General features: G+C 35.3%; 1 protein-coding gene across 3 annotated transcripts in view; it reads left to right on the top strand.

The window, feature by feature from the left end:
* LUZP2 (leucine zipper protein 2) overlaps positions 1–26,485 on the top strand; it is a 415,984-nt gene that overhangs the window by 207,118 nt on the left and 182,381 nt on the right. For all 3 annotated transcript variants that reach the window (XM_067038081.1, XM_059068958.2, XM_067038082.1), the window contains exons 4-5: positions 6,019–6,100; positions 12,430–12,492. In XM_067038081.1, the coding sequence (XP_066894182.1) occupies positions 6,019–6,100; positions 12,430–12,492 (145 nt within the window). The remainder of the gene's footprint in view (positions 1–6,018; positions 6,101–12,429; positions 12,493–26,485) is intronic.

Here is a 26,485-nt window from a genome sequence, read left to right as displayed (position 1 = left end):
TTTGTTATACATTTACTAGAGACTCTATTAGATGCTTTATATATTTTTTTCTTGTTTCAACACCACAAATATAGATTAAATATTATTGTCCCCATTCAGTAAATGGGAAATTGTTGCTCAAAATGCTTGTGAATTGATGAGAGTTGTGTTCATGGGAATTTGCTCTGCCGTGTCTTACCCACAGCCATACCCTTTCAAGATAGTTTACTGAGGGCTTCCCTGAGGGCTTCCCTGAGGGCTTCCCTGGGGGCTTCCCTGGTGGCGCAGTGGTTGCGAGTCCGCCTGCCAATGCAGGGGACACGGGTTCGTGCCCCGGTCTGGGAAGATCCCACATGCCGCGGAGCGGCTGAGCCCGTGAGCCATGGCCGCTGAGCCTGCGTGTCCGGAGCCTGTGCTCCACAACGGGAGAGGCCACAACAGTGAGAGTCCCGCGTACGGCAAAAAAAAAAGATAGTTTACTGATCCAAAGCAAAAAGCTGTTTAAAAAGTTGACAGATGCTACACTATGTAGTCCCTTCTCACCATCTTCTATCTTCTCTACTGTCCTTGCCTCTTGACCCAGAAACCTCATGGCATTGAGGCGTTGACATGTTAAAAATCAAATAAAGCATCTTATATTGACTCTTGTTATTATTTAAATGGAATCACTATTTACTGAACATGAAATTCTCTCCAAAGTCCAATATTAAAAAGATGTCATATAAAATATGGGTCTGAGCATGTTTCCAAAATTACATGATTTTAAATTATTTTATTGGTTTGAAATAATCCACTTTTTAAAACACCTATGCTCAATATCATACAGGTATTTGTGATTCACCGAGTTAGTGGAGAATTATAAACAATATTTTCAATAGAAATAGCTAGTCAAAATGTTACCAAGCCTGAGCTTGTACTGCTCCCTGCACAATAGGCCAATAATCGAGAGACGAGTCCTTGAGGCAAGAAACAGTGACTTTATTCAGAAAGCCATAAAAACCGAGAAGATCGTGGGTTTGTGCCCCAAAGAACCATCTTGCCTGAGTTAGAATTCAGGCTCCTTTTATATACTAAAACGGCAGCCTCCGGAGGGGATGTGTTCATTTCTTCTTCCCTGCAGTCACTCACAGGTAGACCTGGTCAGGATGTTTCCTGTGAGCTAAACAAAAGTATTTTAGCTTAATGCTCACTACCTGGGATGCAGAGTTCCCAGAGATGGACCATTACGTATAATTTAAGCTTATAGGCAACATCCCTTTAGTGATCAACTTGTAATAGAATACAAAAGGTTCTTCCCTATTACAAAAACAGACCAAGAGTCATTGAAAATTATCACTTTTTGAAGAGTCTTCCATGTTGGGAAAAAATAATAGCAAAAACATAAAAATAGAAATGACTTCTGCATAATGCATGTGCAATACCAGTGAGAGGGTTGCAGTGACTGAAGAAGACAGATTGAGTCAGGAAAGATCAGAAAATAAAGCTGTTGTGCATAGACTGGGACCACTCTTAAAGCTTAGCTCAGAGTGGACTTCAGCATAAGCAACAGAAAACCCATTCATGTAGCTCTGTAAAAGAATGATATAATTAATTATATTAGAGGAATTATTCTGACAACATTGTTCAAGGCAGAAAGAAAGAGTCATAGACCAGGTTGAGGAAAGGTCCCCTAGAGAAGAGACAAGAGATCTCATCAGTGAGGACCATGGAGTGAAAGAACAACGAAATCAGCCTTTCTTTATTGCAGGAGAGACACAGATGAAGAGACAGGCTTATGCATGATGTGAATAAGGAAAAACCTATTCCTTTAGCTTACTGATATTTTCTTAAATTATCTATGGTTGTTTCTACATGACACACAAAATATCCAGGCAAATGAGGAAAAACATGGTGAGAGTTATTAAGAATTTCAGGCCATCATCTCTACATTTGGCGTGGTATACAGATAGCCAGATGATGGACCAAGTTTTTCAATGAATGTGTTAAATGGAGCATATATTTTGGTATTGTGATTTCAAAGTTTTATCCAAAATTATAAAATTTGTTAAAATGCATAACTTGTATAATGTACACAAAGTCAGCACGGAAAATTCAATAAATCCTAACAATAGGTGATTTCTCCAAAGGATAATATATTTGATATATTGGTTTTTGCTGTTTAGAGTTATAAAAATCATGGTTATCTGAATGTGAAGGAGGCTATGTATCTCATTTCCAAAATAAAAGAGATTAATAAACAGTAAAAGAGAAAAAAATTATCTCAGACTATAAAAAGTATTAACTGATGGCAAGTTTAGAAATATTATCAGAGCCTGAAAGACTAAAATGTATTGCAGATGCCATTTGGCTATACACCCAGTTCTCAGTAACTACATGTCCTCTGGGATCCTTGCCACCTGGCCCTTACCCAGCGAAGTAGTCCCTAGAAGTCATGCTGCTTTTATGTGTCTCTGACATCACTGGCTATAGTTAATTACCTCATAGGTGTCTACCAAAACAAAACTGAATCAGTTAGATTTCCTTCTTGGAATTGTAACCAACAGTCAACTAATAAAGTCCCTCTGTGCAGCTGTACTAGATTGTAAGTAAGTAAACGCAGAGGATATGGCATGGTCGTAAACAACCAGGCAGTGAGAGCAGCATGTCTTTCTGCCAAAGAGGTACAGAGAAAGGAATGTGTATATGTGTGTTTGTGTGTGTAGTGTATGTGTGTGTGCGTGTGCACATGCACGCATACTTTTACATGAGAAGGAGAAAGTTGCATTGACTCTTCTTTTTTTTTTTTTTTTTTGCGGTACGCGGGCCTCTCACTATTGCGGCCTCTCCCGTTGCACAGAGCACAGGCTCTGGATGCACAGGCTCAGAGGCCATGGCCCATGGGCCCAGCCGCTCCACGGCATGTGGGATCCTCCTGGACCAGGGCACGAACCCCTAATCCCCTGCAGCAGCAGGCAGACTCTCAACCACTGCGCCACCAGGGAAGCCCTGCATTGACCCTTGATTGTTACATTTCAAAAATATTTAGACAGCTTAGGTAATATTCATAGAAGAGCCCTCCGGTTGATGGAGAGACTTTTAAGCTATACTATGTGAGGAGTGAGAGTATGTAACCAAAAAATAGAGACCCTGGGAGATAGGAGAGTACCCTGAAGTTTCTGAAAAGCTGTCTTGAAAATAAAAAGGAATAAAATATTTTACTGTCTACGGTAGATGGTGGGTAGAGATTTTGAGAAGGCAGTTTTGGACTCTGTGTACTAATGGATTTTAGTATATTGAGTTCTCTGTAAAGGAAATGAATGCCTGAGATAGTGGCAAGGTTTCTATCTGTGATGTTATGACAATACAATCTGGTAACCACATGAAAAAATACCTTCCTGTAGGGTGAGGTATTTTTATATTTATAATTGGGGATGGAAGATGTGTGAAACAGCTGCCTTTTAAAATTCCTTGTAACCATGAAATTCTATGCTAAAATGTACTCAACATCCGAGAAACCCTATCACAGTGTCGCTGGAGCCAACAGTTCTTTAGAATTCAAGCTTCAGTTCAGTGCCAAATAGGGCCCAAGAGGAGCTCTACGTAGTTTGTACAAATCCCATTTGGTGGAGGGGGGGTGGTTGGAGTAGAACTGAGCAAGTTGTGAGATAGGAGTTTGGGGCCACCTAAAGCATGGGAGCAGTGAGAATGTGCAGAAATAAGTCTGAAAAAGGAGATGGAGAGATTCTGAAGTTTCAAAAGTCCCGCTTTGCCATTCTGTCTGATAACTTTCCTTGCCATGAAAATGAGAATTCTCTACCTTCTCCAGCTTTTAACAGCTTTTGCAACTTATTTTTTCTTACTCCCTATTGCCTATAGATGTCAGTATGTGGGCATTTTTGAATATATATATACATATATAAACACTTATTTTAATTTTTATAAAATATATGAATTTTATCATTTAATTTTAAAATATATGTATCACTTTAAAATAAAAATGAGAATTTTAAAATTCAGAAATGATGAATAAGTATTACAAGATTTTATTATAACTTTTTTCTAGTTGGAAATATAATAGTCCTATTGCATTTTTATTCATTACTTGTTGAAGATTTGAGTGTTAGGAATAGAATGTAGATCCTTCCTTCTTTCTTTCTCTCTGTCTCCCTCAGTGGGGGTAGTATAATGACTCTCTAGAATTTGAGCACATAGGCTGCAGAACACAATTCCACCACCTCTTTATGTATCAGTTTTCCATTTTATGGAGTGCCTGGTATACTGTAAGCCTACAATATATGTAAATATTACTATTATTTTGTATTACATCATGCCACACATGCTCTTTGTGGAAAATATCAGGAGAAATAATGGAAGTCTACATGTGAAACAATTCTGATAAATAAAACCTGTTTGAGGCCATAATGGAAGCTGAGAATTAAAATCCACTTTAAGCAAAAGCATGTTAAAGCTTTACCCAAACAAGCATAAATCATCTAAAAACCAAAGTGACTGTAATTATTTTATAACTTGTTCCTGTTATACGTTGCCTTGATAAACACAATCCAGATTGATTCCAGCGATCGTATAGACTCTCATGGATATTCCTAAAATTGAAACTGGGACCTAAGAGTTTCTAGAGTAAGAAATCTGGAGGCATCATTAAGTCCTTCTGGATGAAAGAGCAGCTTGTGGTTGTGTAGGATGTGGTGGTCAAAGAATGAACACAGGGACCTCAAGTGGTGCCCGTGGTTGTGATAATGGTCTCATTCATGTATTAAGTGATTATTTTCCAGGCATTTGCTAAGCATTTTGCCTATATGACATCATCTAAGAGGTAGTTCTATTACTGTGCCCATTTATAGGTGAAAAAAAAAAATGAGTCTAAGAACGTGCTTTCCTATCCCATAGTCTCTTTATTGTGGTTACACACCAAGAAAATATTTTTGTTCCAGAAGTTGTCTTTTGGCTCTAGACTGGGAATTTTAGTTTGTGTGCTGCTAAGACTAGAAAAGGTTTCTGTTTGGTTGTTGCTTTGAAGGAGTTCATTCCTCTAGCCATACTTAACACACACCCTCACTCACTCGTATACTGTTTTCTGCTATCTGAACTTTTTTTTTTTTGGTGGTACGCGGGCCTCTCACTGCTGTGGCCTCTCCCGTCGTAGAGCACAGGCTCCGGACACGCAGGCTCAGCGGCCATGGCTCACGGGCCCAGCCGCTTCGCCGGCATGTGGGATCCTCCTGGACCGGGGCACGAACCCGTGTCCCCTGCATCGTCAGGCGGACTCCCAACCACTGCGCCACCAGGGAAGCCCTATCTGAACTTTTTGAAGTGATAGCTTAGGTGATAAAATGAAGGCACAGAAATATAATAAAATTTGTCATAATTGAGAAAATCCTAAACCCTTGAGGGGAATTCATATTTATGAAAATATTTATATTTTTAATGTGAGACAGTGTCCGTATGTCCTGAACTTGAGACACAATATGTATATATGTGCAAACGTATTTTTTATTATCCCCAATAAATGAGGCAGCTTTCACATTAAAAATAAGGCTTTTTTTCTCTTTGTTTTTACAAAAAGTCTCAGACCTTATACAGGATGTCTAAAACACAATGCTTTACAATTAGTTAATGTAGAGCATCCAAGGGAATGATAATTTTATGCCATCAGCAAGTCTATGGTAACTTTTTTTCTAAACAGCATGTTCACACCCTGGCATGCTGTCACTAAAATTAGCTTTCTAACTCTAATTATTATATCGATTTGATTTAACACATTATGCAGCTCACAGATGAATCACACAGTAGGATTCTTATAAGACACAATCGCAAGGCAATTTCCCTTAAATACAGCTTGCTTTTAGTGCTTGCATGGGAGAGAAGACTCTTTATTACCGGAGTCCTGAGGTACATCTTGCATGTTTAACCGTGGCTCTATATATTCTAGTTATGTTTCCTAAATGTATATATACAGCAAAACCTCCTTTCATCATGTAAATAGGAAATAAGAGATTTATATCGTGTCTCTCTTTTGCTCTCTATTTTCTACTAAACAAGAGAACAAATGAAGTCTCTCCAGGAAGCCCTGGAAAATCAGCTTAAAGAGACAACTGAAAAAGCAGAAAAACAGCAGGCTACTGTAAGTGTTTCTTTTCTGTGTCCTTTGCTTTGGGGCTGGAAAATTGTTAACTTTTTTCCCTAAAACATTATGGAACAAATACACCTGTGACAAATATAAATGAAAGTACAATGGAAAAAACGCAATCAACAAGATTACAAAAATACTTAGCAGCAATCATTCCAAAAAATATTTTCATTGTATTTGATTCTTAGGGGTCTTCTAATTTCCAACCCTTATTTATGGATGAAAAACTCAGGGCAAGAGTGTTGGTGTCGGGACCCTATCAGTGGCTCTTGAATTTTGGGGTGTGACCTTGAACTAAGTTAAGCTATACAGATCCCTAAGCCATACCCTACATCCACTGAATAGACATCTCCCAAGGGTGGAGCCGCACCATTTGCCTACTTAATCAACTACACAGGTGATTCTGAGGCACCCCAAAGTTTAAGAATCAAACTTCTCTCCAGATTTTCTCTCTCAAAATGATGTTCTATTGACCCTCACATTTCAATTCTTATAACTAATATTCACCATGGACAGGAGAGATGGTGCTCTGGATAGTAGTGCTAAAAACTAGATTTCTACCTCATTCCCCACATGCACTTACATACCATTTATGGAGATTGAACCTTTTATCTTGTTCGAGGACCTGAATCTATTTCAAAATATAGTATATTAATAGAAAATTTGAGGTATAGTAAGACCAATAGATCAGGAAACAACTACCTTTGGAAAGATAGTTTATTTCTCACAGTTCCCAAGAGCAGGGCATGCCACATGACCGGGGACCACGCAGGGAAGCACCAGGTCAGGCACAAGGCAAAGGAAGGCAGGGAAACTGTGGACAAGAGCCTTTACTGTGGTTTCTGTGGGAAGGAATGGGCTGGGCGGGGTAAGCAGGCCAAGGATTGGCCCATTTGAATGATTTCAGCAGGCTCTGGGGCACAGAGACTATTTGTCTGGTACCCGGCCCTGGGGTGATTAAGGCAGGTGGATAGTCGCCTGAAGTGTGAGAACCCAGTACAAGGGGTGGCTGGAGTTCTATGCTCTGTATTGGTTAGTGTGTATTTGAAAAGCTTACCACCAGGAAGAGTGGTTGGGGAAGGAGCAGCGATGAGGAAGGCAGGAGGTCAAGATAGGATGACTCAAGCATATTATTGAGTTGTCCATAACAAGGCTAGTCTGCATATATGTGTAAGGTAGATGTTAAAGCATCAAGTTTACAGAAGCAAGAAACTGGACTAATACAAGGTCTCTATCCAGGTTGATTACCTGGGATCCCAGCCCCTTTAAGAGTTGTCATCCTGCCTTTCTTTTGCAAGTCTTCCTTGAATAAACTGGATTAGGGTATAAAGTTTTGCTTCTGAAACTTACTCTTGTCTGTCATCTGGGGTACCTGCTTCTTGGAGACAGTCTTTGTAATAATGACTGTTGATTCTCCTGGGTGCAGGATTATTTCTTGTTAATAAATTCATTGTTATCTGTCCAGCCCACCTGTAAGGATGAGCATGTTTGTTCTTCTTTGTTATGCCATGGCAACACTCACTGCTAACCTACAAGGTGTCCTAGTGTCTGGCTCTTTGGAGAGCGGGTGTTACATAAAAGAACAGGCATATTTTTAGCACTATCATGTTGATTCCTCCCCTCGAAATCTGACCCAGCATAAGGAGCAACCCTAATTGCAATCCCATTTAATCTCAACTTCTTCATAGCCCAGTCACAAATAATGACAGAACAGAATAGAAATATTCACATATACTGTTTTCTCAGATTCTCACAATAAAACTGCACACTACTGTTGTTATTGTTGTTCTGAAAAGGAATAACTCTTGCTTGTATTTACACAGCTAGCATTTGGAGAAGCCAAGGCATGAACCTGTGTTTATTCCAATATGTTATGCACACTGTGTCTAATATCCCAAAAGAAGAAAGCTCTAACACTTGAAAGAGCTCAACAAAAGTTAGAAGAGTCAAGTATGGCAAAAGTGGGGACAAAGCATGCATAGTTGGGAAGAAGGAGGAGATCAGACTGGACGAGTCAGCTTTATCCTCACCTCAGAATCCTTGTAGTGCTTTTCGTAAAGTTCAGCATTGAATCTTGAGGAAGGATTTTCCTCTCCCACCCCAAAATACTCTACTAAACCAGAAACACCCTGTATGTATTCATAGCCTAACATGTGCTACAGAATAAGAATATTCTGGGTTTAAATTCCTAGTAGACCATCTACTATCTGTAAATTTGAGTAAGCTCTTTAACTTCTGCAAGTTTCCTTATTTGAAGAATTTGGGGAATAATTAAAATTAAAATAACATACATAATTTCCCTAAAATTATATCTGCCATATAGTAGATAGTAGAATCTAAACTAAATTTGGTCTACTCAATAGAAAGAAAAAAATAAAATAAATAAATTATCTAATTGAAAGAAAAATGTAGGCAAAAGAATTACTCTTGGCAAAAGTTTCAATGTATTAGAATAACAATAATTTAAATGGGTTAATTTAAATAGTTTTTAAAAGACACAGAATAACTACAATTAAGAAATTAGGACAGTATATGCAAATGTGCTAATTTTAACAACTGAGAAGACCACATACTTAAAATAAGCAATACAGGAAAATACATGCAAAACAACATAAAAGAAGTAAGTGATTGACAGCAATATTAATGCTGGCAAATAGAATTTAAAGCACAAATATAATGTAAGAGAAAGCATTATATGCTAGCAAAGAAAAATAAATAAATAAAATGAGGTGGTTATAGTTATAACCATCATAAACATAAATGTACTTAACAAATCAGCTTCCATATCCATCAGTCTATAAGTGAAGGGAGAAATAGGCAAATACAAAGATCTTAAAAATACAACTGGTAGTAATAAATATTAGATGTATAGAGAAATCTCTGAAAAAGTGACTATATTGTTTTCAAGCACATGCAGAACATCTATAGAAATTTTATAGAAATATAATATATATAATCCAAAAAGTTATATACGTTCAAAAATATGACTAGCATATACACTATTTTATTCAATCCTTTTGTTATAAAATTTAAAATAAATTTTTATAAATGGTTAAACAATTCTTTATGTTTGGAAAATATATAACACATTTTCTAATAACCCTTCAGTTAATAAGAAATAATAAAAGAAATAAAGAAGTACTTAATAATAGTGAAGACACTACATGCCAATATAATAATTGAGGTGAATTGATAGCTTTAAATGCATTTTTCCAGAAAAATAAAAGATTAGCAACATAAATTCAAGAAGTTATTTAAAAAGCAAAACATCAATACAATAAAGAGAGTATTATAAAGACTATTGAAGACAATAATAAAATAGAAAACAAAAAAAGGTAAATTTAAGTTCTTTGGAAAGACTATGATTAAGACTTTAAGATATGAGAAAGATTAAGAATAGAAAGACAGACTCAAATTTTAAAATGTTGAATTTAAAAAAAGAGCCAAGAGTCATAATTATAATAGGAATTCAAACAAATAAGGTATTATGAGCAACAGTTCCCTGATACATTTAAAAATGTACATGTAAATTTCTAGATAAATAAATATAAAATGCTAAAATTTCTGCAAGAAGAAATTCAGCACTTGAATAGCTGAACACAGTTGGAATTTTATTTTGCTAAAAGACACCCTTTCCCAAGTATTTCAAAGCCAGAAAGTTTTCATGGTGACTTCTGCTAATTTTTAAAGATCATTTAACTTCAAATATAGGCAAATATTTTCTGGAAAAGAGAAAAAATTTGAAAACTTTCATCTCATTTTACAAACTTCATCAGTTATGATTCCAAAATCAATTAATGGCTATATGTGTAAACTAACAGCTATTTTTCTACTAATGAATGTACATGTAAAAGGTCTATAAGAACAAATTCAAGACTATATTAACAAAATATATCAGCATCATCAATAAATGCAAATACCTGCAGAAATAAATAATACTTATCTTTTGGAGGAAATGTGTTTATGTTTTGAATTGAATGACTGATATTTTCTAAGTCAAAGTCCAGAAAGAGATGACAGAAAGCTTAACAAATATGGGAATAACATATATTTAGTAAAAGCATGATTTTTTTTAAATGTGCATCTGGTGGAATCTAGGAAAAAATAGATTTCATACTACTGGGTCTCATCACTTCCAAACTTTGGTAAAGACTCAAACTGTTTGTGCTTTTTCTCCCTATTTGAGGATTCTAGGTTAACTAAGGATTAAATAAGTATATATTTTAATTGTTGCCAATCATTCAACAATTATTCTTTCTGCTAGGAAGACTGTAGTTGATGTAGTTGAAAGTTGGATAAGAAGGGGAGAATGAAATAATTGTAATTGCTCACTCTCAAATAGAGGGAAAACATTTGGATTTGATTCTGTAAATATTGTGCTATTTTAGATTTAATAGCAGATACTCTTTTGTGCTACCCTTGATTATATTATCTAATTACTAAATTGAACTATCTCCCTAATGGGACAATGAGTGTGACTCACATTTTCAGGTTGCTCTGAGGATCTTCTTAATTCAAATGTAAGCTTGAAAATTGTTATGACCAAAATGATGGACATAGTGGTCCTCAGCCTTCTGCTTCTGTTTTACATGTAGTTGGATCATCAAAAATTGTTTGGTTTAGGTTTTGTTACCTTTTGAGTGAATGGTAGTACAAGGAAGAAAAGACAAAGGTGTTAATACATGTTGCAAAGCTTTACAGACGCACAACAAATATAATGTACAGAAAGTGAACAAGACTACTACACATCAAATCCAGGGTAGTGGTTACCTCTGTGGGGAGAGGAGGAAGAAAAATTAGGTGGGGCTTTAATAGTACTATAACATTTTCTTTACAAGGTCTGAAGAAAGTTGGACAAAGCATTTATATATATTTATTCTTAGGGTGGGCCCAGAAGCATTTTACATAGTATTACTCTTGTTCTTTTGTTTATGTTTGAAAGGTTTCAGAACTATTTTTTTAATGTGTATATATACGGTAAAAATTAACTTTACTCCTAAATTTGATTTCCACTGACTTAATCTATCTCTAGAGATAATCCACATTACCAGTCTCATTTGCATCATTCCGGGAATCCTCTAAGACTATGTTATCCAATATATAACCACCAGATACAGGAGGCTTTTGAGCATTATAAAATGGCTAGTCCAAATTGAGATATGCTGTACGTGTCAAACACACAATGGATTCTAAAGATATATTGCAAAAAAAAAGTCAGCTTATCATCATTAATCCATTACATGTCAAATGATACTATTTTGAATATATTGGATTAAATAAAATATATCAGTAAAATTAATTTTACCTGTTCCTTTTACTTTAAAAAAAAAATGTGACTGGCAGAAAATTGAAAATTGGAGAAATTGAATGTTTCATCCACTGTCATACATTCACATAAATAGTGAACCCTCAGTGACCATAGAGTCTCATATTTTAGCTACTGTGCTCTACTGACCTTTTTCAAAGTAGTCAGGCAGATAAAGATGCAATGTTTATACAGATACAGTTTGAATAACTGACCTAAGGGTACAGGTTCTGACAATATCATATTCGGCAGGAAACATCATCATTCCCCTGGTACAGTATTTATAACGTTCCATGCTTTTGAGGTCAGGAGCATCACTATGCAATTGCTCTCAGACATGGCCTTATATAAAAATTACCTTGAGCATGTTTAAAGAAAAGAGATTCCTAGGCCCACCCCTAGAATCTAGCTTTATTTAAGAACCACATTTTTAAAAATTGAAGTTTAGACAAGTAAGTGAATCACAGTCATAACATGCATTTCTCAATTTTAAAAATTTTTTTAAACTTTTTTATTATGGGGAATTTCAAACTTACACAAAAGTGGAAGGAGTAGTGTAATAAATCCCCATGAATACATCAATTAGCTTCAAGAATTAGCAACACATGGCCAATCTCATCTCAAGCATATCATTCTCTTGTCCCCTCTTCATTTTTTGTTATACAGTGGGTCCTCGTTTGTTACTTATTTTACATATAGCAGTGTGTACAGTCAATCCCAAACTCCTTAACTATCCCTGCCCCCCAGATGAACTTATTTACAAAAGAGAAACAGACTAAATTTTAAAAACTAATAATCTTTTATTACATAAGAAAAAGTTATGTGATATAACTAGTGGATATATTTATGAATTTGGCAATAAAAATGTGGATAATGAAAATTTTAACCCTTTGTTCTTTTTCAGTATTTGTTGACAAAGAGATCATTTTATGATACTTCAAAAATTGTGAAAATAAATTTATAAAAGCTATAGAAATGAATTTGATATATGTCTACATGATACTCTATTTATTTTCAGATTGCTTTTTTAAAGACTGAAATGGAGAGAAAGAACAAAATGATCCGAGATCTCCAAAATGAGGTAAGACATATTTCAGGAAAATTTCATACAAGTCAAAGAATATACAGAAACAAACATATTGATTTGCCATAAGCTCTGGGGTATGGTTGCACGCAAATATGTCCTTTAGTTAAGTACTGATGGAGAGGAACTATAAGGTTAAAACTTGCGTATATAATCCCTACTTTAACATATATTTGACAATGTTATTAGTCCATACATCTCCAGGTCATTTTCCCTTCTAATTATATTTTGCTTTGGCAAAGTTAAAATTTTATTTTTATTTTATAAATGTATTTGTCTACCAAATGACATCACAGGCACTGAAGAAGAGAGCTCGTTAGAAATGGACCTTATGTTAGGAAAGGTCAATCTAGAATGAAAAACTTATGTGAGGCAATCTTAGAGTGATATAGATTTGAAATAAATAAGCTGTAACCACTTTCCTTACAGCCTTTAAAATGTAAGGATCCTATAAAATGCTGTATGCTTTTTCCTCCTTTTGACTTTTTGTCTACCCTATTACATAACTACTTTGTTTTCTAAGATTTCTCCATCACATTTGTATTTCCACCTTTTTATTTCTTTTTTTTTCCTTGAATGAAATTAGTTATTTAGAACTATTAAACCATGATTAATTAAAGATACGTCTTCTTTTATCAATCCCACTAAGGTGGATTTTAAATCCCAAATCAATTGCTTTAGCCATTTCTCATTTCCTTTACTCCCCTTCCTCCCTCCCTCCCTCCCTCCCTCGCTTCCTTCCTCCAATTTTTTGAGACACTTCAAATACAGATGAGCTACATTATTCCTATATCATTTCCACCTTGATGCCCAGGTTAAAAAATAGACTATACAAATGCCTTGGTATCAAGATTCAGCATTTGTACTCTGATTATGACATTAAAATGGTTTATCAAATGTGCAAACAGATGTATAGAAAAAAGGAAAACAAGAAAAGTTTTAAGTGTCTTCCTTATGATTCTATTGTATTTTCATTTCTTTCTAATGATTTTTTCTTTTGAGTCTTCTTAAGAAAGTCTAATGAGATGGACTTGATAATATTTTCCCTGAGGCCTAAATCTTGGATTTACTGTTTATGGTGGAAAATGTCAGTAAACTAGAGTTACCGAAATACTGGTTGTACTAGATAATTTCTTGTTCTCTGGGGCTCAGAGAGGGCCCGATAACTCAAGTCTAAAACTTTCCATGGATCATTTAAGACAAAGGGAATGTTTAAAACAATGTTAAATGCAGTATTAAAACAGGAAAGAAAGAAAGAAAGAAAAGAAAAAAAGAAAAAAAAGAAAAAAAAAAGAAAAAAGAAAGAAAGAAAGTACATTTGGACGTGTACACACACATCCATGCACACACACCCATGCACACACACACACACGCACACAACAACATGAACCCCGTTGTATAAGAATGAGAGGATTATGGGCTAATTTATATCTCTGTGTATGTATTATCAGTTAACTTTTCATCTTACATAATTTTTTTTTAAATCTAGAATCTAAGGAGGAAGCTCTTTTAAAACCAAACTATAAATTATTCCTATCAGGTACCTATGAGGATTAACAAAATATTTTCTTTCCTTCCATGGGATCATTTTTTAAGTTTAATATTAATTTTCTAAGTGTATAGGCTAGAATAATTTAAAAAGCAATACAACTCTTCAGAAGTAATGGCTGCCAAAAGTAAGCTTTGTAATTAAATTTGGTACTATTTACTTTCATCATATTGAAAATCAGCAAGATGATACTTGATAATCAGAAAAGTCTTTGACTTCTCTAACAAAAACTAATGGTGAACATATATTATCAACTGAATGCTTTTAATTTGACTCCTTTTTATTAATTCCTTGAAATTTTAGATTTGTTATTTTGACAAATAATCAGTATGTAGAGGTTAAACAAAATACTTGGCCCATACTCTGCACAGTAAAATTATATAGACACTACCTGAAAGATTTTTGTTCAGGAGTAACAAAATAAAAAGGCAAATTGACTAAACAAAATACAGAGCAGTGAGGGAGATCATACAGGTATAAAGAGATTTCTGGGAGAAGATCGAAATATCCTGAATGACTTCTGAATGAGGATATTGGGGAAGTCCCAATTTAAGAAGGGACTTCTGAAAAGTTATTAAAGAATGACCGTATTTTTTTCATATGTGAACGTAAATATCTTAAAAGGCAATTTTATGTTAGCAGCTAGGCATTTAGTTTTTAAGATTTACCTTGTCCCTTGGAGGGGGAAAATATTTAGATTTTATTTTTAGGCAAATGCTGTGTAGGGCTGAAAGCATTTTGATTTTTCCATCCTGGCAGTCATACCTGGAATGGAATACTTGGGACCCCATAATTCAAAGACTGTGTTCATAACTGGGAAAGAACATCAGAGAATATTTGGAGAATATGGATAGCAAAGTGAGGATGCAAGAGAAAAAGAAATAGATTTTTTTTTTTTTTTTTTTTTTTTTTTTTTTTTTTTGCGGTACGTGGGCCTCTCACTGCTGTGGCCTCTCCCATTGCGGAGCGCAGGCTCCGGACACGCAGGCTCAGCGGCCATGGCTCACGGGCTCAGCCGCTCCGCAGCATGTGGGATCTTCCCGGACCGGGGCACAAACCCATGTCCCCTGCATCGGCAGGCGGATTCTCAACCACTGCGCCACCAGGGAAGCCCGAGATTTTTTTTTTTAAACCAAGAAAGTTAAGAGTGAGACTGTAGAGTATAGCTATGAGTTAATCACAGTATTTCAAGCTCCTTTATTTTATCTGTCTCTGTGGGTATCTATGTCTTCACATGGACATCACATTTAACCTGTGTCTGGGATTGCTTTTACTCACAGAAGCTTTACTGAGATTTAGGGCGTCTCCAAAGTTCAGGTCCAAGCCTTCAGCTTCTCCGCTTATATTCTCTTTCATGGAACAGGCAAGTCAAATCTATTCTGCCACAGCGTATATCTCTTTGTACCAAATCACCTTACTAGCAATTCATAAATGATGGAATGATGTCAGTAAAGTTTGAAAAATTGTGTTGGTTTATATGTAATTTTTCCCAACATGTTGAGGTTTGAAGCAATCAGGGGAAAGCCTTGTCAAATTTTAGAGAAAATTTTTATCATATGAAGACAAAAGAAAGTATGCAAAAGGACCTCCCTTTAGTGCATGTAGTGGTGTTTTAGTGCCTTCAAAACATTTAAAAAAATGTTTCTTACTGCGCCAAGATATCTGACTAAACTGTGAATATTTAACATTCTAAGGCATTCCCCTGTATTAAAATAAGAGATTAGTGAAAAATATGTATCAGAAATTAATTCTGATGATAATCTACTTTATTAGAAGTCAATTCCCTGTAGGGTCTACATCTCAAAGGAGAAAACAGTAAATTCTAAGTGTAAGACTGAGCAAAGACTGAGCAAAATAATGAGATATTGAAGCACACACAAGGCAGGTGCGAAAGAAGAGACAAAGAAGCAGGGTGAGTATTGGCAAAGTGAGAAGGCCGTGGGTACACAGGCTATTCAGAGAAAGCCTAAATTTCAAGTTAGTCCCCCAAAGATAGGAAGGTTTTAGGAAGCACCTCCTGACTTCATACTCTTTCCTTTGTCAACATCTCTTGGTTTTGTTCTCAGAAAGAATTAGCTCAGCAAATATTTACTAAGTGACCCACCTAGGCCAGGCACAGCGATAAAAGGGACTTGAGGCTTGTAGTCTGAAGATGTCAGAAAAAATCTCTCGATGTTATCTTAATCTTTGAAAATTAAAGCCAAAGTGGTCGTGGAGATTTTCTAAACTGTGTGTCTTAGTCTGGATTTTTCCTGAAATGGACCCTGAGACAAAAATCCAAAACTAAGTATTTTAGAAAGAAACAGTGGCAGGGGATGGAGAAGTAAGACAAAGAAGGGAACAAAGACAATTAAAAGTGATGGAATGTAATCATCCTAGAGAAAGTTTTGGAGGACATTTTAAAACTTCTCTTGGATATTGGCTGAGGCTAATTCCAGAGATTTCAATTCCATGATATTCATCTCTTGCAACATAAGCAAGAAAAGGGTGCCTTGGCAGAAAGCCCCCCAGCAAAGAAATACAGTTAGTAGGATTCAGATGGTGGATTGACTTGCATGGAAAGACCTGGATGAGAAGATACAGATAGGCTGACATTATGATCTGTAAACATGAGTTACATTGATACTAATTTATAAAGAGTATTTAATGGTCAGAAATCTTTGAGAAAAAGCTGGTTATACTCCAAGACTTTTATTTTTCTATCATTTGTATTTGTGTAGCTTCAGCAGGGGAACATTCAATGATATGCTGGAGCTGGCTCCAGTTGATGAGAGCTGATTGTTAAATATTCAGGAATTTTTTGAGTCAGTTATTAAGCTGTTGGTAGCTTGAAATTGGGTATTGTGGAAATATTAACACCACAGAAATTGGCAAATGTCAGAAATCGGCCTTCATCACACCCAGATGTGTTTATCAACACATCACCAAAATCATGCAGATTATCTCAAACTATTTAGACCATCAACACTTAAATTACTGGAACATTGTATGGGATCAGTGTACTGTGTGGAATTCACTGACCAAATCCAATTGCTGCTTTTTACAAATGAGGAATATGTTGATAGTGACTTGTTCATTAAAAACAAAATTTCCATTGTACATAAAAAGAGGTGAAGACATGTGGATCCAAATTATGTAGTCAGAAGATATTTATAACCCTGTTAACAATGTTCTTATGGTTTTTCTTTTTTTAAATCAATTTAAATTACCCCAGTAGTTTTTATTTCTTTAGCTTTGTTTCCTGAAACAAGACTTTGGAATATAGAAGTTGCCCAAGACAAACTTTATTAAAAAGCCTTAGCCCTCTCTTCAGAAGGGTCTCTCTGATAAGATAGGCTCCTTATACAGTCTTCTGTGGAATCACATATGGGTTGTTTGAAGACTAGGGGTTGGCTTAATAATAAAACAAAAATTAAGCAGACATTTCATTGATAATTTTATTAAACATATTGTAGTGTAAACAGACTGACTTACTACCCTTTAAAGAGCATAGACCAAAAAGAGGAGAGAGGTGATCTGGTTACTTCACACCAAGTCACTCCTTGGTTATAGTCCATTAAGATGTTCACGTTGTTGACATTGACAGGAGATGATGGAGCCCAGTGGTTACAGGGTTTACCCAGAAAAATGGAGCTGAGGTCAGAAGAGAAATAAAATCACTGTCATTAAATAGAATCCAAATCACTCCTTAATTATTTTGAAGTGTGAGTTTGCAGGAAGCTTATACTTTGCATTGTGAACTTTGTAGGTTAGTTGTGAAGCAGAACTTCATATACAAGCAATAGAAATCAAAACAATAATGGATCTTTTGAATTCTCTTAGATTTTGTAAAGCACTTTCACTTACGTGATCACCACCAATTGTAAATTAAAAAGTTAACCATGGAAACAGATGATACAGGTACTGTTGTCATGTCCTCAAACCCAACTAGTTCAAATAATTTGGGGGAGGTTTAGACAGTATAAATACCAATAATGTTTAGCTCATGCCTTTGTGAAGGTCACTAACATTTTATCTTGTATTTATTTAAGCTTCTGACTAATTTACAGTGTACTCAGTTCTAAAGGTTGGCAAATTCCAATACTCACATAACCTTTCCTGTAGATATTATCTGATAAAATAAGGCTTAGAAAATTTAATTATTTCTCTGCCAATCTATAGAATGGAAGAAGCAGGTTTCAAACCCAACTTCTGACTCCAAAAGCCCAATGTCACATTCTCTAGTGTAGATAAGCCTTAGGATGCGAAGCTAAAAAAAATCTAATACATTGATTTAATTAAAGTTCTTATATAGAATTACTCTATAGTGCAGGAATAAACCTGTCTGCAATGTAAAATTTAACTGTGTTTACTATATAAGATGTCCTCTACCACTCAACAGGAATTTTGAATATCTACAATCCTTAACCCGTGATATATTTAGCAGCCACACGTAATAAATCTTGGATATCAATTCTAAAATTAAGAAAAAGATTTTCTGTTTAAATTCCATATGTGTGTATTTCAATATAATCAATTATATAAAATAACAGCTATAATATAGCCAACTACATATAAGAACATATACTTTTTCAGTTAGCATTCAGTGTCATGTTCTACATTTAAGGAGTCCCTCTATTTGAAAAATATGCTGAGAAAGGTCTACACAAAAAGAAATCGTTTTACATGGGATCCTCCTTCTTATTAAAAAAAAGAAAAGCATCTCCACAATCAAGATTTGGAAAACATACATATGAGTTGAAAAATATAAGGGTGCAGAACCAGATCTGTATAGAAATTCCCATCTATAAAATTAAAGAAACAAAATGGACCCTGACATACTGAGTTATAGAAATGACCACTGAACAAACTGCCAATGGGCTAGAGTACTAAAAGATGACTTTACTCATAATTTTCTTTATGAAGTTTTCCTAGAGATACTGCTTAATTTAGAATTACTCTGGCTTAAATTAGAGATGAGATATTATTTTAGTGATTTATAGTCATTTCATTTTATTTTGGCAGACAGGTGAAATCAGTCCTTTCAGAAAGAGAAAATACAAATCCTTAATCTATTACCTGGTCATTAGCAAGTTTTCGTATTAAGAAAGGATGGCATGGTTTAGATGGCAGAACAAAAGTTTGATATCAAAGAGAGCTGTGTTTCCATGTGAGCTCTATCACTTATTAAATGTATGATTCTAAAGCTGTTTCAAATCATTTTTTGACAAAATGCAAGATAAAACCAAACAAATAAATGAGTGAATAAAGTTTTAAAATGCATGTTGCCTTGGAAAATTTTATAAACCTCAAGCTATTCAAATGTGGAGTCAGAAGGTGATAACCTTAACGTGCAGAATTGCTAAGGAAGCAAACTAGCAACTGGTTGACATGTCGCAGGTGATCAGTGAGTTGGTTTTCTTTTCCAGCTGTTCACTCTTTCAGCATCCCATTCCTCCTCCCATTTCAGCATCTCACCTGAACCTGCCACCTCACATTCCAAGGACACATTTTCTTCCCTCATCATTTTCCCTTAATTTGTGGATATTTAAGTGTGTGGAAGAAATAGACTGCATAAGAATAGTACAGTCAATGCTTAAGGTAGATAGGGAATGAATAATAGAGGAGGAACATGTGAGAATTAGCATTCTTAAAATGAGGGGTTTAAATAACTTTTTTTCTTTATTTTCCTCTGTGAGAAGGGACAAAATAGAAATTTTTAAATTTTCCTCATGTGTGTCTTTGTATATGTGTGTGTGTATGTGTGTGTTTGTCACTGTGAAGTAGTTGGATTTACTCAGGCGACCACTATATAAAAATGAATTATAATAATATAATATAAGAGCGTAAATGAGAACTTACTATTTTAAGTATTTTTTTTTTATGTTCTTTACAGTGGGGAAAATAGCTATTAAATGCTGAAAAAACACAGTGGAGTCCACACAAATTGTTTTCCCCACTAAAGTACCGAGTACGGGCATTGAAACTGCGTATAACTGCAGAGGGACAGCTAGTTTACACGGGGTTGTGTTCTGGGTCGTTGACAGTCCTATTTTTTTGTTAATTTATTTTTGCTTATTATGAAGTTACTGGTATCTGTTTGGTTGTAGATTTCAGAATTGGGACCTATATTTGTAAACCTCAGGAAGTCAAAGGAGAAAATTAATTAGCACACACATACATACACACACACAACACAGATAAATTTTATTTATAGATTTATCTAAATTTCTGTGCATTTTTCCTGAGTGGTAGTTAGCATATTAGTAAAGCCATATGAAATTGCCATTTTTGTAGGTTAAAAATGACTTAAAATTTCATATGATTCAACCAAAAAGATAAAATAGACAGTTGTTTTAAGGATGTACATCAAGATATGAGTCATTCTTTGTGTATGGAATTCCATAAAACCTGGTTAATATAATCTAAAAAATTTTAAGCCATTTCACTTAATTATAAAACTGGTGCTTCTTCGTTTAGTTCAACAAATATTATTCCATGACTATCATGTGCCTGAATTACAAAACACTATTTAACAGAATAGCCAATATACTTGCTCTCATGAAGTCCTTACTCCATAGGTTTTGCTTCTTTGATTGAATGCTAATTAAGACATTAATCAACCTTTAATATCTAATAGACCTCTCAACTGTAGCATATCCACAACTCACTTCCTGATTCCATTTAGGACAGACTTGTCATCTTCACAGTCTTAGCAAACTTAATCCTTTCTGTTATTTAACCAAAAATCATGGAGCCATCTTTGATGTTTCTCTTTTATGTGTACCCCATAGTATGTCATTCTGGAAATCGTTGGCTCTACCTTTACAATATACTCAGTATGCAGCCTTTTATTCTTCCCTTGTATGGCACTCCACTGTGGCCTAAGCCACCATCATGTCCTTCTAGAATTAGGTAAGATCATCCATAGGGAGTGAGTGTAGATAAAAGAGAGAAGGGATCCAAGGGGGTACTTCAAGTTTTTAAGGTCAAGCAATGCAGAGACTTGCCAAGGAAACCAAGAAGGAAGAGCCAGAACCATGGGAAGAAATTCGAGTGAGCATGAGAACCTGAAAAACAACATGAAACCAACCAAACAACAAAGAAAAAGGTGATGCAAGGAAAAGAAGGCTATCATTTGCCATTTCTCCCCAGGACTTATTAATTACTTCACTGGGGAAGTGGGCTGCAGTGTTTTATCAGAGTTGCTTACCACACTATAATAAAGAGAATGACAGACCTGTCCTTATAACTTCATTTAGTGGTAGAAATTTGTAAAATATATTTTCATGTTATTTTACTGGGATGGATTGCAAGATGTTGTTTGATGTAAAATGATGATGGTGTATTATATAGTGAACATTTCTCTCCACATTTCTATGGATATTTCATTGATGTTGCATATCACCTTGAAATTCTTATTTATTGAGTCCACAGGTCAGTGGAAAAGCTTACAAAGAATTAAGAAAAAAAACTGCCTGTCTTAAAAAAGCCATCTTCAATTTCTCTTCTGCTCCTGAGTTCATTGTTTACTAGTTACTAGTTTACTAATTTACTAGTTTACTAACTAGTTAACTAGTTTACTAGTTACTAAAGACTCCAACAACTCAAGCCACATGAAATATCAATAACAATTTGCCAGTTGCTCTTACACATAGTGAGCTGATTCCAGAGAGTGAGCTATTATTTTCCAGCTCCCCAGATGAGTCAACTAATCTCTCTTTACCCTTTAAAGATAGGGGTATGGTTTTCCATGGCACAGCTTACAGGGCTAATGTAAATATTGGTGAGATAACATCTGCAAAGCAATTTGAATGTCACACAAGGAAAGGTAAAGTTAGATTCTTCCTGTGGGTTTGCATGGATTAGGGATGAAGGTAACTTTTATTCAGGTAGCAAAAGGGAACAAAATGATATATTTTTGCCTAACGAAAAGATTAAGGAATGGGGCATGCATTCTCAGAGAAATATCTAGTGAATATCTAGGCATATGCATATCTTAAAGATGCACATGAAATCCTGAATTGCAGTAAACCTAAACATCTGGATTTTGGAAAACAACTTTCATCATTTTTGTTGTGGTTTGTAGTACACATTACACCATGCTACCTAGGAGTCTTTTCCTTCTTTTCTCTCCACAGTCAGTCCCTCTCCAAATCTTATCTACTCTTTATCCTCGGCATTTTGCTAATCACCTATTGCCACATTGATGCCGTTTTATTTCAGACTGACTAGTCTTTCATGTTGGCTAATGTTGTCATCTCCCATTCGATGTCCCGGCCTACAGTCTTTTATTTATGTATTCCATCCTCAGTATGCATGGCATACACAGTCCTCCTTGCCTGGTCGCTGTTTTCTTTATCCCAGTCCTATGCCTGTCACTCCAGAAATAGAGCTCTTGCTCTACACATGCTGAATTACTCAGTGCTGTTTTGCATGTCTGGCTTTTGAATGGTTATCATCTGAGTAACCTCTTCTTCCTTCTACAGGTGGGACAGCAAAGTATAGTAGACAGGAGCAAAGGTTTGGGCTTGCGTTCAAATTCAGCTTCCCACTACATGACTTTGGCAAAGTTCTGAACTTTTCTATGGCTTTACAGTTTGTTACCTATAAAGTTGAGACAACAATAGCACCCACCCCAGTGACTGTCATGAGGATTAACTGAGATAATTAGTCCTTGTAAAGCATTTAACACAGTGTTCAGCACCTAGCAAGCAATTGGTAACACTATTATTATTATATTTTGCCCAATTCCAATTTATACATCGTGTGAATCAAAATTTGCTTCTTTTCTGTGAAACTTTTCAAACATCTATATTCCCCTAACTTGAGGAGAATTAATTACTCCCTCTTTTGCCATAATCTTCTACATTGTAGATAATACTAATGATTAAAAGTATTTGTTCATGTATCTGTCTAGTTCATTGGACTGTGAAATTTATATATAAATAAATTTATTTATCCAACCTTGTTTCTAGGTCTAGAGCCTCACACATAAGAGGTAATTCATAAATATGTATTGAAGGGATGAGTGGCAAGTGAGATCAAGTGGTTTCTATCATAAAAGCCGAGAGAGATAAGAGAGGAGTCCTCTTCTTCATTCCTGGAGAACATGTATGTGGTCCTCAAAAGCATCATGGAAAAAATGGACTTCTTTCTGACACATGTGGATATTCTCTTTTCTTGTGTTGCGAAATTAATTTTCTGTGGAGAGCAGCTCTTTCCCTTTCAGTTTATCCCTGGAGAAACTCGTCCCCTTCTTCCAACTTATTTTTTCATTAACCCACAGAGCTAAAATAGTTCCTTCGGTACATTGCCCCATGTAGCTTATGGTAGTTTCAGCTTACGTTTGCTCAAGAGGAAGTATTTAGATTCTAGTATGTTGGGAATTTCTCAGCATTATTCAGGAATCAGTATGAGAGCAAAATCAATGATTATTTTTTAAGCTGCATTTCCTGAACCATATTGATTTCTTAGCTTGAGATGAGAGTAGGAGACAGAATCTTTGTTATTTAAACAGTGGAAAATGTATTTGATTCTCTACAATTAAACTCCTCACACAATTTTTTAAATAAAAGACATATCAATGGGTCTATAACATTATTTCTATAAATTAATTGCAAAATGCTGTTACTTCAAGTTTAAGTAAAAGAATTTCAAATCAATCACTCATCTATTTTTAATTCTTAAACTATTGTTTTTACTGTTTCTATAAATATTTTCTCTATTGACTTTGATGCATGCTGAAAGAAATTGCAAAAAACATATCTCAGATTACAACCAGAAGTTTTAATCAAGAGTTTAGCTTTAGGGGCTTCCCTGGTGGCGCAGTGGTTGAGAATCCTCCTGCTGATGCAGGGGACACGGGTTCGTGCCCTGGTCCGGGAAGATCCCACATGCCGCGGAGCGGCTGGGCCCTTGAGCCATGGCTGCTGAGCCTGCGCATCCGGAGCCTGTGCTCCGCAACGGGAGAGACCACAACAGTGAGAGGCCCGCGTACCGAAAAAAAAAAAAAAAAAAGAGTTTAGCTTTAGGCATTTTGAAGAATAGTGAATTAGACTTCCTACGACATTAATACTTGCCTTCTGTGAGGAGTTTAAAAAAGGCATCAGTAATCAGTTTTATCTGATTCAATAATGTAACTCTCCAAGCATTGGGAACATATAAATAAGAGTTGAGGGTAGACTGTATCCAGAAGTTTCTTGCTTCTTTCTGATCACCCTTTAGCATCTTAAAATAGCAACATTTCTCAAAATAAAGACAGAAGAGTTTGTTTTCACCTGCCAGACCCCTCAGCCTCCACTTAGCTCATTGAACCATCCTCCTGGAGCGCTGACATAGCTCTTCATCATGAATTTTCAAATGCATAAAGCTTGGTGTATTATTAAAATAACTTGTCAAAATGTCCTTCATAAAAACATGGTACTGATGCTCAGTTTCCATCCCAGGTAGAACAGTTAGAGCCACAAGATAAAGTACAGATGTACTTAAATTTTTAATAGCTAAATGCAGTATGGTGGATTAAGTGCCAAGTAGGAATGCAGAGGTCTCTAACTCAGGGGTTAGGTTGGTTTGTATTGGTACATCTCCCCCCTCTTCTTTTATTTCTAATAAAAGTGTTATGAGTTTTATGAGTCCAGTACTTCCATTTACAAATAAAGTGATTGGACCATGTCAGCTCCAAAATATTTTATCTTCTCAACTCTAACTCTTTTATCCCTCTGTTAGTGACATCAATGAGGTAAAAATTTAGTTTCCAGCAGTGAATGGTGGGATTAAGTGGAAGTGAGTTCTTCTAAGCTCCTTAGAGCATGATTAAGATTTGAAACAATATAGTCATGGTAAGTCAGGACAAGAACTTGTAAAATTTAGTGGCACTTAAAGTATTTTTATTTTTTGTACTGGAAAAATATGTTGATCTCATTTAATAATACTAATAAGTATATACACACATGCTATTAATATATTCCCACAAATATGACAATATAGCAAAAATCTTGCCCCAATCAAAGATTAATTTTAAAAAAACTGATGCTATGAAATCAAACATCTGGATTCAGAGTTTACGTCATCATCCAGTAATTTGGTAAGCACTGTGTTAAGTGCTTTACAAACATTAATGATCTCCCTTACTTCTCAGGATAACCACAGTAGTAAATACTCTTACTGTTTTAACTTTGCAGAATGATAGGTGACAGTGCAGGCCATGTAACTGATATAGTTTCTGATAAAGAAAAGTTTGCTTTTCTTCCATGGTGGTATATTTAAAACTTTTTTTTTTAGTATTTTATAACAATTATATTAATATTTACGCTAAAACTAAGAAAGAAAGAACTGATTTTTAACATCCTATCGTATGCTTTAAGACAAATCTGTGCCCTCAGGGATTACATTTAGAAAGAGAAATTCTTACCAAGTCACTTGAGAACAATACAGCATAGTGGTTTTGTGCTATAAAGTCAGACCTCTGGATTCAGATCTGATCATTTGGTAATTTGGTAAGTAATAATATTCCCCTGATGATCATTATCATTATCTGACTTATATTTTAATTTCACATATTTTGTTATAAGCAATAGATTAATGTTGTCATTAATAATAATAAACTTTATTTAAGATTCATCAAAGTGTAATAACTAAGGAGACAGAAATATCTTTAAAACTTGGATTTCAGATTCTAACTCTGCCACTTATACCTATGTAACTAGGGATATATGTGAAGGCATATACTATCCCTAATTTACAAATGAGAAACAGTCTGAGAGAGGTTAAATAGGGCAATAAAAATTATAGATGAATAAGTACAGAGTTGAAATCTGTAATCCAAATTTCAAACGATATTTCTGTCCTCAAAGCCCCCAAACTTTTCAATTAAACTACAAAGATTGGGCATACAAAATTTTGAAGAGAAAAGTGGATTCTCCAAAATCTCTGAGGATTTTGTGAGACTTCATCTTGCTGGAGAAAATGAAGTGAGGGATGGATACCTTTTCAAGTCAGCAGCACAGCGTCCAGATCTCTGTCCTCAGCAAAAATAATACCTGGCAGTTTTTTCCAATTGCAGAGTGAAAGGCAGTTTAAAAAAAAATCCTTGTTCAGGAAATGGAATTAGCAAGTGAATCACAATTTCTTATTATCCTCTTCCAAGTAGAGGCCTGTCATACACTGTGTAATATTTTTTATGTATTATGGACATGTCTCCCAAGTCATTTTTCCAAATGTTTAGATAATAAGATTTATTAGTATGTTTTTCTGGTCCCTCCTGGCAGATTACATATGCTTACTAAATTAGTGCTTTAGAAAAATGCCAGGCATAGGCCACATTATACTCAAATAAAGATATTAAGCCACTAGGCTAGAAAATTCCCCAAGGTGTTTGCATGGCAGCAACTTAGTTCCTTAAAACAACTTTAGCTCCATTCCTTTAAATAGATTGTCAAAATAGACTTAGCTATCAGTGGG

The sequence above is a fragment of the Kogia breviceps genome, chromosome 7 (genome assembly GCF_026419965.1).
Source record: "Kogia breviceps isolate mKogBre1 chromosome 7, mKogBre1 haplotype 1, whole genome shotgun sequence".
Lineage (NCBI taxonomy): Eukaryota > Metazoa > Chordata > Mammalia > Artiodactyla > Physeteridae > Kogia > Kogia breviceps.
This window is presented reverse-complemented; position numbering and strand designations above follow the sequence as displayed.